Source organism: Sceloporus occidentalis, unplaced genomic scaffold, assembly GCF_023333645.1.
Source record: "Sceloporus occidentalis isolate IW3139 unplaced genomic scaffold, rSceOcc1.0.p SCAF_5, whole genome shotgun sequence".
Lineage (NCBI taxonomy): Eukaryota > Metazoa > Chordata > Lepidosauria > Squamata > Phrynosomatidae > Sceloporus > Sceloporus occidentalis.
The window spans coordinates 165,426,814-165,445,345 of NW_028316985.1; the positions used below are offsets into that span (position 1 = coordinate 165,426,814).

The 18,532-nt window shown below is 40.5% G+C and overlaps 1 protein-coding gene across 1 annotated transcript in view; it reads right to left on the reverse strand.

Annotated features, from left to right (window-relative positions):
* The window catches only part of BANK1 (B cell scaffold protein with ankyrin repeats 1), a 206,171-nt gene that overhangs the window by 21,594 nt on the left and 166,045 nt on the right, over window positions 1–18,532 (reverse strand). Inside the window, exons 10-11 of the mRNA XM_089527249.1 lie at window positions 17,244–17,507; window positions 6,166–6,231 (exon numbers count right to left, since the gene is read on the reverse strand). Of these exons, the coding sequence (XP_089383375.1) occupies window positions 6,166–6,231; window positions 17,244–17,507 (330 nt within the window). The remainder of the gene's footprint in view (window positions 1–6,165; window positions 6,232–17,243; window positions 17,508–18,532) is intronic.

An 18,532-nucleotide genomic window follows, 5' to 3' on the forward strand; every position in this document is an offset into this window, starting at 1 on the left:
CTATTCATTTGTGCTCCAGAAGGTTTTTTTCTTTTTAAAAGAAGATGGAGAGGACACACCTGCTTCCAACACCAATTAAAGCTGAAGGAATGGCACACATAAGTCAGTGCTCTCCCAGTATCTTAACTGGTTTAAAACTGGTTAGGGCTTCTGGAGGAGTCAATCTCTGGAATTATTTTTTCAGGAAACCAATGGTCTCTTGCTTATTTATCAGATCATTTTCAATAATTATATCTGATTATTCTTAAGTGAACTCACAACAGCAATACCTTCTCCCAACTTTAACATCATTGCTACCATGCGATGTATGTAGATTAGGCTGAGATTGAGACAGAATGACCCAAAGTCACCCAGACTGCATTTGCACTGCAGAAATAATTCAGTATGACATCACTTTAACTTCCATGGCTCAATGCTATAGAATTCTGGGAATTGTAGTTTGTTGTGGTGCCAGAAGCCTCTGACAGAGAAAGCTAAATGTCTCACATAACTACAGTTCCCAGAATTCCACAGCATCGAGACATGGCAGTTAGAGTGGTGTCAAATTGGATTGTTTCTTCAGTGTGCATGCAGCCAGTGAATGGAATGTTAGTCTCATCCCAACTTACTACTGTATATCCACTGTCTCACATTGGCTGTCATGCCCAGAAGAAAGTAGTACTTCCTATTTCAGAGGATTAAAGAGATCAACCTTGAATTTGGATTTTGTTCACCCCATCTAAGTTCTTTTTGCTGCTCTGTCTGGAGTGTGGACTAATGGCAACCAGTATGGCAGATGGCATTCTGAATGGGTGTTTTGATTCAGAACGCTAATGGTCCACAAAACATTCCATGAAATTTTCACAGATGAAGTATAAAATTTTTATATCTTTATCATCATCTTATGTGGGATGTCAAGTGATGGAGGACAGATATTGTTGGAATATAATACCCATTGGCCCTAGCAAGCATAAATAATATTTTTGGCTCCAAACATCGAAGGCCAAAATTGTTCATCCTAATGTAAAAGCAAAGTGTGTTGTTATTACTGTATGACTTCAAGTCCTTTCTAACTTATGGCAACCCTAAGGCGAACAAATCATGGGATTTTCATGGCAAGATTTGTTATGAGGAGGTTGGCATTGCCTTCCCCCGAGGCTGTGAACATGTGATTTGACCAAGGTCAGTGGGTTTTATGGCCAAGCTGGGAATCGAACCCTGGTTTCCAGAGTCATTCTCCAACACTCAGACCACTATGCCATAATGCCCGCACTGCATTATTTCATTTATTTATTTACTGTATTTATGTATACCCCGCTCTTCAACTTAAAATTTGCATTTTTTTGGATTCGCAGGGGTGTCCAAAACAGATTATTGCAAATCGGGAGGGACACCTGTAATTTCCCCCCATAAAGTATTTCCGAAAGTGGCTTAGATGATTATGGTGACTGAATTTATTTATATCCCACTTTCCCCCCAAAACTGTGACTAAAAGCAGCTCACAATTTAAAATAACAATGTATTCAAAAACTTACAAAAATTAACATTAAAAGAACATTAAATGCTTTACAGTATTAAAACAATTCAGCCTTAAATAAAAAAGTACAATTAAAAAGAAAAAAAGTTATTCATTTGAAACAATACATCATCCTGTAGTACATTCTTTAAAAACTTTCTGTTTCAAAATCGTGTCTGAATAAAAAGGTTTTAGCCTAAGGAGGGAAGCACAACAAGGAAGAGGTCAATCTGGCCTCCCTGGGAAGGGAGGTCCAGAATCTAAGGGCAGCCACCGAGAAGGCTCTGCCTGGTGTCCACACCAACAATACTTGTGATGCTGGTGGGACTAAGAAATAGACCACTCCTGATGATCTCAGAGCCTGGGCCCGCTCATACAGTGATGTACGGCCTGCCAAATAGCCTGGACCTGAGCCAAATAGGGCTTTATAGGTAATCATCAGCACTTTGAATTGTGCCCAGAAACAAACAGGTGGCCAGAGACGGTAGTATGGGGGGTGGGGTAGTATGTAATCTGCCCCAGTTACTAATCTGGCTGTAGCTCTTTGAACCAGCTGAAATTCCTGAATATTCTTCAAAGGCATCCCCAAGTAGTGCATTACAGTAGTCCAAACAGGATGTGACTAAGAAATATGCCATATCTGACATCTTAGGGTTTGGGCACAGTTAATGCATCAGCTTTAAATGTACAAAAGCACTCCTGGCCACTGCAGAAACCTAGGCCTCCAAGTTCAAAGCTGAACACAGGAATACACCCAAACTGTGAACCTATGTCTTTAGAAGTAGTGTAATCAGGGATGTAGCCAGGATTTTGGTAAGGGGGGAGGGTCCAGACTAAGTGCCACCATTATAATGGGGCTTGGGTGTGGTGGCACGGCAGCACGCACCATTCATTTTATCTAATGGAAGGGGGGGGGGTCCGGACCCCAAGAACTCCCCCCCCCGGCTACGTCCCTGGCGTAATCCCATCCAACAAAAGGTGAATCTCTGTTCAATGATCTGCCTTACAACTGACCAAGAACATCTCTGTTTTATCTGGAGTTTGTTTGCCCTCATCAAGTTCTTTACTGATGACAGACACTGGTTTAGGTCCAGGAGGAGCTTCCTAAGAATGGGGTAGAAAGGAGTAGTAGAGTTGGGTGTCCACATAGATTCATCAGAATTGCCAGCTGTAACACTGTAGGGGCCAATTTAGCACCTCCTAATTAAAGGTTATTAATACAGCGAAACTTTGGCATCCACTGGGGTTTGGTTCCATGATACCCTGCAGATATCAAGATATGTGGATGCTCAAGCTTCATTATATACAGCGGCATAGTTAAATGGTGTCCCTTATATAAAATAGCAAAATCAAGGTTTGTTTTCTTGAATTTGTATCTTTTTAAAATATATCCAAGCCATGTATATATATCCCCCCCCCTCATCATTCCCTTCTCCTTTTTGTCGTGCCTTTTTAGATTGTAAGCCTGAGGGCAGGGAACCATCTATTATCCCCTCTGTTGTAAGCCGCCCGGATTTCCAGTGATTGGGTGGCATATAAATAAATCCTATTATTATTATTATTATTATTATTATTATTATTATTATTATTATTGATACTTAAATCAGTGGGTGAAGGGCCAACTGTAACACTGCCTAATTTTCTGTAGGAAATAAAAAGATACTTTCTCCTCTGTCTTGCTCACACTGTTGGCATTCTTATCAGTGGGTCTTCTGTTGTCCTTCAACCCACAATATATCCTGAGTTGATTCCCATTGGAGGATCTGTACTGTTGCAAAGCTGCTTTTATTAATGGTTCCCTTTTCATTTTTTTATTGCACCCAGTGGCTACAAGATAACATAGTACAATGGAGCATCTGGCCAACATAGGAAAAATACTTTCATTTCAGTTGGTGATTGATGTTTAGAAATTATTTGGATTTGTACAGCAATAACCTTGGACACTGGTGCTTCAGCAGTGTTAACCTAGATATTTAATCACTCTTAGGAAAATATTATAATATTGTTTGAAGGTTAGAGTAAACACACTCTTAAAAAACAAACAAATAGTGAACTAGAAATTCTTTTTCACCGATTAAATGGGTATGAACACAGCAATTTCATAACATGGACCCCAAATTGTGCATGAACAGCCACTGCAGTGTTCTTTTGCTCAACAGTTTCTCAACATGGAGAGGACTGAAGCATTGATCATAAATGGTTGCAAGTGCCCTAGTAAATAAAATGATGTTATCAAGCATTAGCCACATCCAATTAAAGGTTTCCAAGAGGTTTCTGATTTAAGACTTGGGAGCTGAATTTTGTTGTGACTAAAGTAATATAGCACTGTTGAAGACCAGGGTGCATCTGCACTGCAGAAATAATCCAATTTTATCATCATTTTAACTGCTGTGGTTCAATACTATGAAATTCTGGAAATTGTAGTTTTGGGAGACATTTTGCCTACTTTGTACGGTATCACACTAGGGTTTTTTGCAACTCCAATCCAAAGCCACTGCGGGTCCAACCATGCAAATTGACATTATAACGTGATTGATTGTCACATATGATTGCTTTTTATGGGGGGTCGTTCTGAGCCGGATCCAAAGTCAATCCAAAGTGACCCCTGATTTTTGTGAATTCGGTAACAAGCGAACTCACAAAAATTGTTTCCAAGCTCACTTTGATTTCAATCCGAATTGGTCTGGTGTGGAATGCAACTTTGCTTCTATTCTGGTACAACCCCACAAACCTCCAAGGTGGCAAATTTCCCATGATGCTGCACTGCAATTTTGCCCCATTTGCTTCTAGTACTTCTTCAAGAATGAAGGACACATTTGGATGTTGTGTGAGGGATGGGGGGACTGACAGGGAGGACACACTGGAGGAAACAGGGGAGGCATGGAGGCAAGGGTGATACTGAAGACACAGGAGACATTCAGAGGAATCGAGGGAGGTATGTAGGGAAGGGTGTGACACCGAAGACACAGGAGACATTCGGAGGAATCCAGGGAGGCATGTAGGGAAGGGTGACACTGAGGACACGGGAGACATTCGGAGGAATCCAGGGAGGCATGTAGGAAAGGGTGACACTGAAGACACATTTGGATGTGGCTGTATGTATACTCAAGAGCACACATGGCGGGAGTTGCAGGGATTGCTAAATTGTTGAAATAGAGTAAAAAGAGTAAAAAATAGAATAAAATAGAAGGGAAGAAGAAATGGGGAGCTAGCATTCATGTGGGGCTAGCATTCACATGAAACTGGAACCAGGAAGTGGCCCCCTTCATCACCCCGGAAGTGCAAAGGTTCACGATGCGTTTAGAGCATGTGCACGGGTGCCAATTCAAATCACTGAATCCACATGATATGTGCCTGTGTGATAATTTAATATGCACTCGCTCCGCTTTGTCTCAGGAATGACAACAATTTCATTCTTCACATGTGATAATTAATCACGTGAATTGCTTTGGGATTGAATTGACTCTGCTTCTCCTTCCCTTCGGAATGGCTTTGGATTGGAGTTCCAATTTCACGTGTGATAAACTCCACTGTCAGAGAGCTCTGGTGCCACAACAATTCCATAGGAATGAGGCATGGTGATTAAACTTGTGTCAAACTGGATTATTTCTGCAGTGTCACATCAGACTGAAAATAGTAAACTGAAATGCACATTTTGAAAATAAATATTCTTACTCTGTAAACAAACACAGCAGAGCAAGAAAAAGAGTTCTAGCCTAGTTTTCCTCCCAGTATATGAACTTTCCAGGTGTGTATGTTAGGGACGTAATTTTCAGTACTATCATTATCAAAGTGTAATTGAGTAAATGAGTAATTCTCAATGAGCAATTTTAGCAATTTTGTTCCTCTTGTGTGAAAGTCTTCAAAAACTACGCATGCTGCACTAAAATTATGACCCCCCTTTTTTTGCCTAGGAAATGGAGTGCAATGTGCAGATGTAGGGACCCTTGTGTTTTCCTCTTGCAACGTCTTGTTATAATGCCACTTGTTGGTGGGAGAGGCCTGGGTGGGTCATTCTTCAGCAGCCCTCTTGCCAGCATGACAGAACACTGTTTTTTGGTATGGCTGTCTAGTTTTAAGGTGGATTTTAGGGGCTGGATCAAAAGCCAGAACATAGCCATGACATTGTATCTCCATGTCTGATCCTGGCCAATATTTCTATGCAAAAATATTATTTTTGTCTAGGAAATGCTGTTTCCTACATTGCTGTTTCATTTGCAAGAAAATGTGCAAATTCCTGAACTGTGAAGATTTGTGTCAATCCAGGATTCTTTTCACTAGGGTTTCCTTACACTCAAGAAACCCCCTTTCAACCATTTTTGGCAATATTTTAAAATATTCTTTCCATCCCTAGTATGTGGCACATGTCAAATATATATTAGCTTTTTTAAAATAAGGTTTCTGATATCAACAACATTCCCCCCTAACGTGCTTGGAACTGAGACCCATTGACTCTCCTTCCTGGACACTAGGTTGGTGGAAGGCTGATGCAGATGCACTTCCAAAGAACTATGTTGAGGACAACCACCAGCAAATGATATTTTTGCAGCTAACTGTACTGTTGATAGCATTATGAATTACACGTAAGAAGGGATAATTGCAAAAATGAGTCATTCTACTGGCATTAAACAGTCTTTGAGTTCCTTTAAAAGAATGATCAAGTCCCATACCTGTTTTTCCAGCAGCACAGAGTGACTTCTCATCACCATGAGTTCTGTTCGCCTTTTGCTGAAAAACTGCAGTGAAAAGCAAATTAGGAAACAAATCATAGCAACACAATAACAAGAAAGATGGCTGACTTTCAGAACTCCACAAGAGCGTCTGAAGCCCTTGAAAACAGAATGAAAGAAGAAAGCTTTTTCACAGGCATTATTTTGGAAAGCATAACTTTCTAGGACTATCCTTTGCATTATCTGGACAGCTGCATCAAAATTAATTCATTTCTGAATTTTTTGGTTGGCTAGTAGACCCAGCCAACAATATGGAAGGCAAACTGAGAAACTGGGTGAACTAAATCCTTTCATACTGGAACTATGGCCCTTGATATATAAATACTAGTTTCCTGTTTTTTCCCCCTGAAGCACTGAGTAATAGAGAATCAGAAGGTGATATGTTACACACTGACTATTGAAGGCGCTGTTTTGACACCTACCATGGTACCTTCCAAATATCTTGACATATCTGGAGCCCCCTCACAATATTCAATTATAGCACTATGACTCCACTTTAACTGTCATGACAACACGTTATGGGACCTTGGGATTTGGTGAGGCAGTAGAGCTCTCTGGCTGAGAATTTGAAATAGCCCTTCCTAAATAGCAAATGTGAGAGATCAAGCATGGAGTTTTAGTTTGAGTTTTGGGCAAGGTATCTGGAAGACCAGGGTTTGAATATTTGCTCATCCATGGAAACCTACTGGGTGGCCTTGGGCAAGTCACAATCTCACATATTTACAGGGAAGCAATGGCAAATCTGCTCTAAATAAATATTACTGAGAAAACCCTATTGGTAGGGTTGCCATAAATTGTACTTGATCTGAAGGCACACACCAACAACAAGTTGCAGTTCTCAGGATTCCATAAGATGGAACCATGGCAGTTAAAACAGAATCATAGTGCTATAATTTTGTAGTGTGAAAGTGCCCCATGATTCTTCTGTGTGGTGCTATAGAAGAATAATGCCTGGAACCCTGAAGAGCTGCAGAATTGGCAGTACTGGGTCAAATGAACCAATGGTCTGGCTCAGTATAAGGCAGCTTCCTTTGTTCCTGTTTATAGGTTTCTTGTGAACTACAGTCACAAGACCTTTGCTATAGTGGTAGAATCTTTTTAGCCAACACTAGGGTACTGAGGCAAATTCTATCCTGTCTAACAGATGTAAGTTATGGTAGGATTATTATGTTCATGACTAAGAGCAGGAGAGTTTGAGAGTCATGGTCTCTGATAAACCCTTAGAAAAGGAATTCAGGTAGGTCCAAGGTAATGTACCTGATTAGAAAACATTTTAATTGATAGGCCTGGGGATTTCTGCTGAGTTTTTCCAATGCTGAAGCAATTAAAAAAAAAGGAATTTCTTTTCCAGCTGTTCAAAGTCAAATTGCTAGAACCACTTTGCATTCAGCATCTTGCTGGAAATTATTTCAGCTGGCAACAAATACACTGAGTGGGCGAGGTGAGAGAAAATAAATTACCCACTTTTTGGACTGAACTAGGAAGACACGTAACTACATTGCAATATGGCAGATGCACAAACACCTCAGAATTTTAGGGGAAATAGTGGAGAAACATTCTTCAGTTTGTGTAACAGTGAACACTCCCCTCAAAATCTATAGACTAAAGTACAATGGTGCAATGCAATATGTGAATCTTATTACTACTACTAAAACTGTTCTAGCAAGTTAGTATGAAATACATTTATATATATGATTGGAAATAGTGTTAACTGGCCCTAATAAGAGCTAAATCACAGACACTGGACTCAGTCCTTCAAACATTTTGACGTTGCCTCTCAAATTTCTCCTAACTCACATGTTTTCCCCCTGGTTTTGGTCATCAAGTGTATTCCTACTAAGGTGGCATATCTAGAGCACAATGTTGTTTGCAATGGGTTTGTGGGGGGAGAGATAGGGCAGATTGATAAATTCTTTGTAGTTATCCTTTTCTGGGAGCAGTAGTGGCTTCCTTTTCAGTGGAATGGTGAACTGAATCTAGGTTTTAGTTTGAATTTCAAAGTGGGCTGAAGCTTCACTTGCAACTAGGTTCAACCCCCTGGATAGCTCCTTTAAAGTTCTGAAAAAATCCCAGAGTGGATTTACTGTTGAACAGACACAGAATCTGCCAACTACCACTACTTGGATGTTACCACTTCCAAAACTATAACAATTCTTTCTATATTGGCACATTACCAACATTCCTCTGTTTCTATAGTGTTGCATCTCTTTTGGATTTCATCCCCCCCACCTCTTTTCTACATGTAAGAAGAGCTACTGTTTCTATTCTTGTTGATTCTTTCATATTGATTCCTTTATTTTTCTTTATTGTAATATTTGCATCGATTAAACTAGGGGCCACTTGAGGTATGGCAAGATGGCTTCCATACATATGCCCCTTGTTGGATGAGGAAATTCATATTCTCATAAAGAGGCTAATTTAGTAGCCATGCTCATAGAGGGTGCTCCCACACTGCAGAATTAATGTAGTTAGACATAGCAGATTATTGCATGACCATTTTTGCCTGTCCAGTGCACGACTCAGGCAAAAATGGCCATGCAATAATCTCCATAGCTTTAACTGTCATGGCTCCATCCTATGGGATTTTGGGATGTGTAATCTGTTGTGGCACTAGAGTTCTCTGAAAGACAATTTCTCACAAAATTACAAATCCTAGGGTGGATGGAGCCATGACAGTTAAAGCAGCATCAAATTACATTAATTCTGCAGTGTTGATGCCTTTTTATGCCTTTCAAAAGGGAAAGGGGTGCAGGTAGGTGGATTTAGTTCTTCCTGTTCAGAGGCTGAGATAAATTTGTGTTACTTATGAAGAGACACACAGAGAGACACACACTGAAAGGCATAGCCTACAGCATTATTTAGAACCTGGATCTCAGGAGGATACTATATACCTGAAGCTGTTTTTATTAAAATTTCATAAAATTATTGAAAACAGGCGCCTGGCAGTATGTTCAGTAGTTATGAGGGTATAATCTGGATTTATGAACTCATAACTGCTTCTGAGGAGTCATGTTTATAGTTATTAATGACTGAACTCGACACCCTCCTCTGCCCAAACACCACATCTTCAAGCTGGCTAGAGGTACTGCAGATTGGGGTGCAGTACTCTCTGGGTTGCAGGGTGGACTGAGGCTAGAAGTTGCAACAGGATCCTGTGGGGTAGGGGGCTTTCGAAGTCTCAATTCTTGACATGCCTTACAATCAGGAGAAACTCTGCAGATGTCATTATGCAGTGCTCCAAATTAGAGCACTCCAGAAGGCCTTAAGTTGGAGTGTGCCAGGCTGAATAGATAGACTTTTTGAGTGGGAAAGTGGCACTCGTAAGCTGCATCTGCACTGCAAAGTTAATACAGTTTGAGACCACTAGGGATGCGGTGGCTCAAGTGGTTAAGACGCTGACTCTATTTATTGCAAGATTGGTAGGTTGGCAGTTCGAGGTCTGAGTGCTGCATGATGGGATGAGCTCCCATCACTAGTTCCAGCTTCTACCAACCTAGCAGTTTGAAAGCATGCAAATGCAAGTAGATAAATAGGTACCATTTCAGTGGGAAGGTAACAGCTTTTGGTGCAGTCATGCTGGCCACCTGACCACCAGAGCAGTCTTCGGATGACAACGCTGGCTCTTCAGCTTAGAAACAGAGATAAGCACCACCCTCTACACTTGGTTACGACTAGACATTCATGTCAAGGGACTTCCTTTACCTTTTACCTTTTTGAGACCACTTTAACTGTTAAGGAAAAAGCAACATGGGATATACAGTCAAAGAAATAAAACATGTATGTGAGAGTCAGGATGACTCAGCAAAAGCAATTAGGAGCCACACAGGTGTAAATGGTAATGTAATTAACAAGTCCTAAATGCCAAGGACAGAAATGCAAAGTGGATATTGAACACACCTGAGAATTGTTAAAGTGGACAAGGTGAGATGATGAAATCATTAATCATGGGTTGAACCAAGAGAACCAATGAAAATGGATGTACACGCCCACTGGGTGGAAACTGACAAGAGTGGGTGGTGTTTTCCAATGACTATAATAATGGCTATGAATCCCAATGTATTGTGTGGGTAGTCGTGAGAAGTATTGGAGTTGTGTTGGATAGTTTTGGAGCTGTATATAGTAGAATAAAGTAGATCTTTTATATAAGACTACTGAGTTGTCTGGTGTCTTGAGTCAAGTAACAAGAGCCAGCTGGATCCTGAAGAAGTGTGAAGACTTCTGTGGAAGCAAGAGTGAGAAGGCTTGGAGAGTTTGTCAGGGTCTTCAGCCTATTCTCTGTAACTCTGTTGCTTTAGAGCAAAGCTTTATCCAGTGGCCAAAACTGGTCAGCGCCGGTGCGTAACAAGGTGGTGAGTTTGAGCCAGAGGTGAAGAGCTACAACTCCCATCATCCCTGACATTAACTGCCCTGACTCAATGTTATGGAATTCTGGGATCTGTAGTTTTGTGAGACATTTAGCCTTCTCTGTCAGAGAGGTCTGGTGCTCATAACAAACTACTAACCCCAGGATTCCATAGCATTGAGCCATGGCAAAGTACTGTCAAACTGCATTATTTCTCCAGTGAAGATGCAGCCATAGTTATGTCTGATGATGCTGGATCTTGGCCAGTTGTAATAACATAAGACACTGATATCTGTTGTAATGGTAGACATAAACAGCATCCAGTGTCATTTATAGAATTTCCAGTGTCTAAAAATGGAATTAAGAGCATGGTGCTGGAGGGAAGAGTGCCATTATAGAGGGTGCTGCCCCATTGCAGAATTAATGTAGGAGACTATATTATTGTTAAGGTGTCAGGTTTGTTTGTTTGTTTGTTTGTTTGTTTATGGTAATTATAACACGCCCTTCAGCCCTAAAGGCTATCAAGATTTATTAAGGTTTGTAAAGGTTTTCTCTGGCCCGTTACGAACGGGCACCCTAGGACGGACTCAGTCCGTGCTAGGGTTAGAAAGGGGCATCTCTTCCAGACGCCCCTAACCCTAGCACGGACTGAGTCCGTAACAAATGGCGGCAGCCGTTCCACACGGCTGCCGCCATTTTGATGTAACGGACGCTCTGCGTCCGCACGTTGCGCGGCAGAAGTGACACCGCGAGTGCGCGACTAGTGCCTTGTGGCATCTCTTCCGGGCTGCAAGAAGGAGCGCGATTTTCGCTCCTTCTTTGCTGCATCTGGGAACCGTGCCGTTTGGCTGCTGCAGTTCCTGGACGCAGCAACCGGCGGCGGCGGCAGACCGCCACAATCCGGCGGTCTGTAACGCACCCCCTTTCTCCTGCATAGTTGGGTCCTGCATGGTTGGGTCATAGAGTTTCTTTACTAGAAATGTAGCCATGGCTCTGTTCCTCATTAAAATGATTAGTGATAACTTGTTACCATTTTTTAAATTTTATTTATTGATTTATTTTGCCATGGTTGCTGGTTTATGGTTCCTGAATCTTATGCAGTGTGGTATTTTCCCTCACATATTGTATGTTGCAGCCACGGTGCTGGCATTCAATCATACATGTTTGCTTTTAATAAATTCAACAAAAGAAAAGAACATTAAATAAATCACCAGATTAAAACAGCAGAAAAGGGTGAAACAGTTCAAACTATGCACAGATATGACAGTGGTGGCTTTAAGGTATTTAGGCCCTCAGATTTGATATGTATAGGTGTGTGTGTGTGTATATTTGGGATGACAAGGAATTCCTTTCAAATACAAACAGGCATCAATTGGTTTACAATTCAGTACTAAAGTTATGGATTCATAACCTACAACTGTAGAACTGTAACTGATCTTTGCACAGTAAAACTACATAGCTGTACTGCAAACTTATATAAATGCCACCCCAGCCCTTCTTAAGGGCCAACAACCAGATCAAGTGAAGGAGGTCTGTTCAGCTCCCAATTGGGGTGCAAGGAGGACGACATTATCACCTGTCCTGCCAGCAAGTGAGGCTGCAACAACCAGAAGCATGACACTTGTGACATGTCACATATTCTTGTCACAGCCTCACTCACTGGTGGGATGAGGGGTGGAAATGCCATCGTATCCCAAATGGAAGCTGAATGGACCTACTTCACCTGATCTGTCTCCTGGCTACTGGTGGTGGTGGGATTGTATTGTGCTGGGAATGTTATTTATTTATGCAGACATAACTACTGTATGTAGCTGATGTAGGATATTGGTGCAGATCTGTAACAATTTGGTTTTCTCGTGAACCCATTTTGATGCTCAGCACTTTTCTATATGAAACACCTGCTTTCCTTATGAGAGACTGATGACCATCTATTGATATTGTACAGAAAGTGTTAATAAGTACCTTAGGAGTGATGCCCTGAAAATTAACATTTTATGAGATGATTTTGGATAAAACAGTGAAGCAAAATAGGTGTTTGGTAAATTTAGTACATTCCAACAGGCAACTTTAAAAAGTGTACAAACACACGCATGCACACACTGATCTTATTTTTTCCTCAGCTTTAACTGCCTAATGTAGCATGTTGAGGCGGCAAGAAGCTGATTTGCTTCATTGGAAGTACCACCTGTTATGACAAAAGCCCTCAGATATCATTGATGACACGATACAAGTCTTGTTGACTCAAAGAAAATACTCCATACGCATGAACATTAGTGGAAATTGTGCTTTGAATGAGAATATGCTTGTTATCAGACCATCAAAATAAAAGTACAATTCTAGCAAGACCTTAGGCTAGTGGGCTTACAGTTAAGATATGTAGCCATAAAAGAATTACATCCTAATGGGGAGGGAGAAAAACAACCCTGGGTGTCAAAACAAGTCCGTGAAAAAAGGATGGAGTAAGTTGTTCAAACAATTATTCTTACCTTTTGCTTATATAATGGGCTCCTTGCTTAGAATGTGGGACAGCTGTCTAAGGCAGTAGATTTTAGATGTCATGAATGGGGGAAAGTTATTAACAATTTTTTTATCATTCTGTTTTGGTTTTTTTTAACCATCAGCAATGGAGGAGAAGTACTCCTGGGATTTTCTGCTCATGTATCAGAATAGCGTAGTTGGTTCTGAGTACTATTATGTGTCTTGATTTAGGTGGGTGGAAAACACTATTTGGTCTTTTACCATAGGCCAGAAAATGTTTTAGCCTACCTCTGGCTAGCTATTACATCAGTACAGAAATGTTAGCAGCCCAGCCCCACCTGATACAAAGCCATTCTTGTATTCCTCTTTTATTCCTGTCATCTTTTGCCTCAACTCTCTCTTTCACTCCTACCTCTACCTAGGTTTTATTTTTTACAGGAAACAGAATAGTTTTATAGAAATCATGAAAAATATTTGCACAAGAAATAGTATATTTTGTAGAAGAAAAGCCTTTTTTATGAAAAAAAAAAGCATCACGGTTCCCTCCCAATAATTTTGTTAATAAAAGGGCTGCAGTGCTAATAATAATTGAAAACTGTACAGAAAACCTTGCATTTGTGCAAAAGGGGAGGAAATAACTGAAATTATCCATTATTTCATGGAAGATTTATTTATTTATTTATTTATTTAGTTTCATTTCATTTTATTTAATAGTTCACCTTTCTCCCTCCTGACAAGGTACAAAGAGGCTTACAAAAAACTGAAACAAAGCTTAGCTAAAAGTATATTTATGAAAGAACCCCTCTCTGCCAATTAAACAGAGAATTCTATTTAAAATTGCATAGTTAAAATATATTTAAAATATACTTACAATATAATTAAAATATAAAAAGCTCATAGCACACCACATTCAAAACGCCTTTTTGCTCCACAGCCAGATGCAGATTGATGACATTGTCCACTGAGATCTAGGGGGATCTCAGTAGACAATGTCATTGATTTGAATCTGGCTATGAGAGTCCTGGTGTAGCAAAGCTCTGTCTATGGCACTTGTATGGGCAGTATAGGATCCTAGTCTTTTCCTTTTCTTTTTTCCTTAACCTTTTACTGCAAAAGCAAATGGGGAGAGGTTTGTCAACCTATTCTTCCTTGCTGATTTCCTAATAAAAACCACACCTCCCCAGCAGCTATTGTCCATGGAGATGAAAAGAGATTGACATATATACTGGGCTTCTTCCCCATCTTATTTCATTAGATAACAGTAGCTCAGAGATGAAGTGGTAATGTAATTTGCATGGTGGAATCAGCACAGTAGTGGAGAAAGTGTTAGCATTTCCCCTTGGATGTGTTTGAACAGGTTACTGCTTTTTGACTACTTTTTCCAGAATCTTCCATCTTGATTCTGGGAGCTGAAGTCCAAAAAATGTAACTTGGCACCAGGATAATCAGATGTAGTGGCACTCCCACTCCTTTGAGAGCAACCTATAGCTTTTCGTGATCTATGCAGTCAAGGGCTTTGCTTTGTGGGCTTCCTTTTGAATAAACATACTGATTTCTTTTCAAGTAATGGGACAGGGTCATACAGAAGCCTGCCCACTGGAAAGTGGGCTGAATTGAACAAAAATACAAAAACACTAACCAAAGTTGGCAGGCTTTCTTACTTGTAATCTTAGCCAGGGATGTCAAGGAGCCATGAAACACAGAGACTGAAGTTTCCTTCTCAGACCTGAAGCAGTTCTTAAAGGTCAGAGCTGAGTTACATGACAGATCACAGTAAACAAAAATGGCATCTATCTGTGGTTAAACTGCACAAACTTCACTTTCCAGAATAAAGAGGTAGAAGAGAAGGGGAATGGAAAAAAGAGAAATGAAATGTGGCAGCACATTTAAGAGTAACTGCCTTTTTTATTTTAGCATGAGCTTTTGTGGATAAAAACCTACTTCATGAGATGCATTACCAAAGGTTTCAGGTATAAAGCACACCTATGCAGTTGCAGGAATGGGATAGAATGTAATAGGACCCAGAAGGATGCAAATCATTTCCCTTGCCCTATCTTTTCAAAGTCAATTTAACATTATTTTTTTGTCAATCTGCAACTGGCAGTATATTGAAATAACCTAATGAAGAATTTTTTAAAACACAAAAAAACCCTCAAGGAACAGGAAGCGAGCAGCCTGAGAGTGCACACCATCAGGATGCAAAGCAGTTTGGCACTGCAGCATGGCTTCACTTTGATGAGATATCCTCATATTGGAGAATATATCTGGCTTTAAATTGTATGATGACTAGGCAAGGTTGGGGAGTTGGTGGGCAGGAGATTCACTGCTATTTACTGGAGGGGGACAGACAGCATTATTTTGCAATGTACTGTATTCTCCCGCTAAATGTAAATCTATTTCTGAAAAGAACTCTGTGTGGGTGGATGGAGGAGGGAGGGGAAGAGATAGAGAAAGAGCAAAAGAGAGAACACCTACTCCATTTTATGAACTGAGACATTCAGTCCTCCACTCTTTATTTTATTTTGTAAAATAATTCTGCATAAATGGTAGCCAAGAGATCATCACCCCTGCTTCCAGATTCACTGTTGTCTCTTCACTAAATGAGACTACATTTACACTACAGATTGCTTATAGATGTTTATCTTGCAAATAAGCCTTTTACCAAGAACCCTAGGAAATGTAGTTCTTTAAGTGAACTGGAAATCTCCAATAGATGATTCTTAACATTCTCTCTATAGTGCTTGTGGGATATTCTGACACTTGGTGGGCTATTTTCCCACAGCGAGAAGCATGATTCAGCTGGCTCATTTTCTCTTTACTGCTGTGATTTCTCAGTTCATGTTTATATATGAGTGGGATTGCTATTGGAGTCCCTAAATGCCCAGATTATTTCTACTGCTTGTGTCCCCAAATGCTCACATTACTTCTACTTTGATTTGTTGATGGTCCTTGCTGGGGATGGAAATTTAGTGGAATGTGTGGGTGGCCTATATAGGATCCAGACCCCCTCCCCCCACCTTGTTGGGCTACTTTTTTGTAGGTTTTAATTGACTAAAAACAACTTGCTCCAATAATGTGTGAATATTTCAAGCTACCTTGCAACTGACCTAGACCATTTGTTCATCTAGGACAGTATTAGCTATGCTGACTGGTAAATCCTTCTCAGTCCTGCTACCTAAGATTCTCTAACTGGAGGTGCATAAGGTACCAGGAGATTGGGCAGGAGGGCATTATTGCACTGACAACTTGGTAGTGGGTTTCCAATAGGTACCAGTTGTCCATTGTGGTAACAAAATATTGGGTTAAATTGACCTTTGGGCTAATCTAGCATGACTCTGTGCATGTTGTTATATACCAGGGGCAGCGAGGCCTAAAGGTGTATTATAACATGTATGAAGGCACACAACAACAACATAATTTGAACTATAAAGAACAATCCAAGATTTTGCACTCTACTCCCCCAAATGGAATCAACAGCTTGGATAGCTCCTTTAAATTCAGATTAAAACTAAGAATGGATTTATCATTCCACCAACAAGGAAACTGACATGGAGCCCACCAGCTATCACTGTGAGTAATGCAAGGGATTGTTTTTTTAAGCACTGAAACAAATATCAATAATACATTACCTGCAGAACCCTGCTCAAATTGTAGTCAAAAAGTGATTTCCAAGCTCTGTCATTTGCATTTTCTGTGAGAAAATAGCATGTACCACCAAGCTTTCCCTGAAGAGGTCTACATATTTCCCTGCAAAATGTTTAGGGGGTTATTCATACTGGACAATTATTATGCTACTATTCCAGTCTAATTGGAATAGAATGGCTCCATCCTATGGAATCCCAGGGAGTGGAATTTGGTGAGCCATTGGAGCATTTGGAATGGGCATATTAAATGGCCCTCTGCAAACTGTCAGCCCTAGGATTCCATAGGCCAGAATCATGCCAATTAAAGTGGAATAAAACTGCTATAACTGTGTAATGTAAACAGGCTCCTGGTATGCTTGTTTCAACCTACTATGTAGCAGTTAACTGCATACAGTTCTGTCATGAAACAGAATTTAAAGGAGCTATCTGAGGTGCTAAATCATATTCCCTAAACAGGTTCAGCACTCTGGATAAATCTTTTAATGTTTGGACTAAAACCTAGCACAGAATTACTACTCTAGTGACATGGAAAAATAAAGGTAAATAGGCATTACCTTGTGCTATGTAGGGAGTGTTCTCCTGTTTCACTGGGACACACGAAGGACGAGGTGCAGGTGCTGGTGGCCGGTTCATAATGAAAGATCTGCTTCCTTTACTGCGCTCTTTGATTGCATTAGCAAGAATCATATCATAGACACCATCATCCAACAGAGCAGAACTGTATGGATCTTCCTCTTCTTCTTTCTGAAATCTGTCTTCCCGTTTCCAGTCTCCCTGTCCTTCTGTGGTAACCTTTCTGTCTTCAACTGTTTCCCACACTGCAACAAACATACGGTTAACCAGTGTGGATGAGCAGAGGTCTTCTAGTACACTACACACCTTTGTAAAAGATCTCTGCAGAATGCCTAGGGAGAGACCTGTCTGCTTCATTCCATATTTGACAGCTGAAATATCCCAGTGGTCTTTATAAACAATGCAAATTCATTGGGATGAAGGGTTTTGAATACTTGAAAAAAATGTATCTTCCCAAATGTCCCAACTCTTTCAAAAAAAGCCATTTTCAATGCTTCACATTGTTTTTTTTAATCTGAGTTTTAAAAACTTGAAAGCCCCCCCCCCCAACTGAATTGAAAACATGTGGATATGTGGTGTGGCTCCCCCATCACCTAGAACCTAACCCTTCCTCTTTTTTAAGGATGAAAGCCAGCTGAAAATGGCAATGAAAGTGATATGATGCCACTTCTGGTATGCTGCGCTGCACCAGTGTGGTCTGAAACATGGCCGCAAAGATGAAAGTGACCCCAGACCCTGTTGTGCATTTGCCCATCTTTGACCTAAGACTAGAAGCAAGTCTTAAGTGCTAGAAGTACCAAAGCTCTTGAAAGCTCCAACACTAAAACTTCAAAGATATCTAAAGCCCTGTTGAGATTACAGTTAAAGTGACACTGAAGCATGATTTGTGTGGTTTTCCTTTTTCTGTGACTGCATTTTTTTTTAAAAAATGTTTTTATAAATTACTTCCTGTTGAATCAAGCTAAAGCTCCAGACCTGATTAGATCAGAAACTAGTTTGAGGGAAAGTCTGGAGGTCCTTAATCTGCAGCCCCTCCCAGCAGTCCCCCTGTCATATTGCCTCCTTCTTCCCAGTTGACTTTAGAGTTCTAACACTGAAGACATCTCACCATGGATGCTTCTAGAATGGCTGGAATGGAGGCTCCAAAGTCAGATCTCCCCAAGGGTGAACCTTTCTCTCCACTTTTGCAAAGAGAGATCTTCTCTAACTTATCCTAGGTCTCTTAGGAAGATCATTGCAAATAGTAATGCGTTTTATAGAAATATGTATG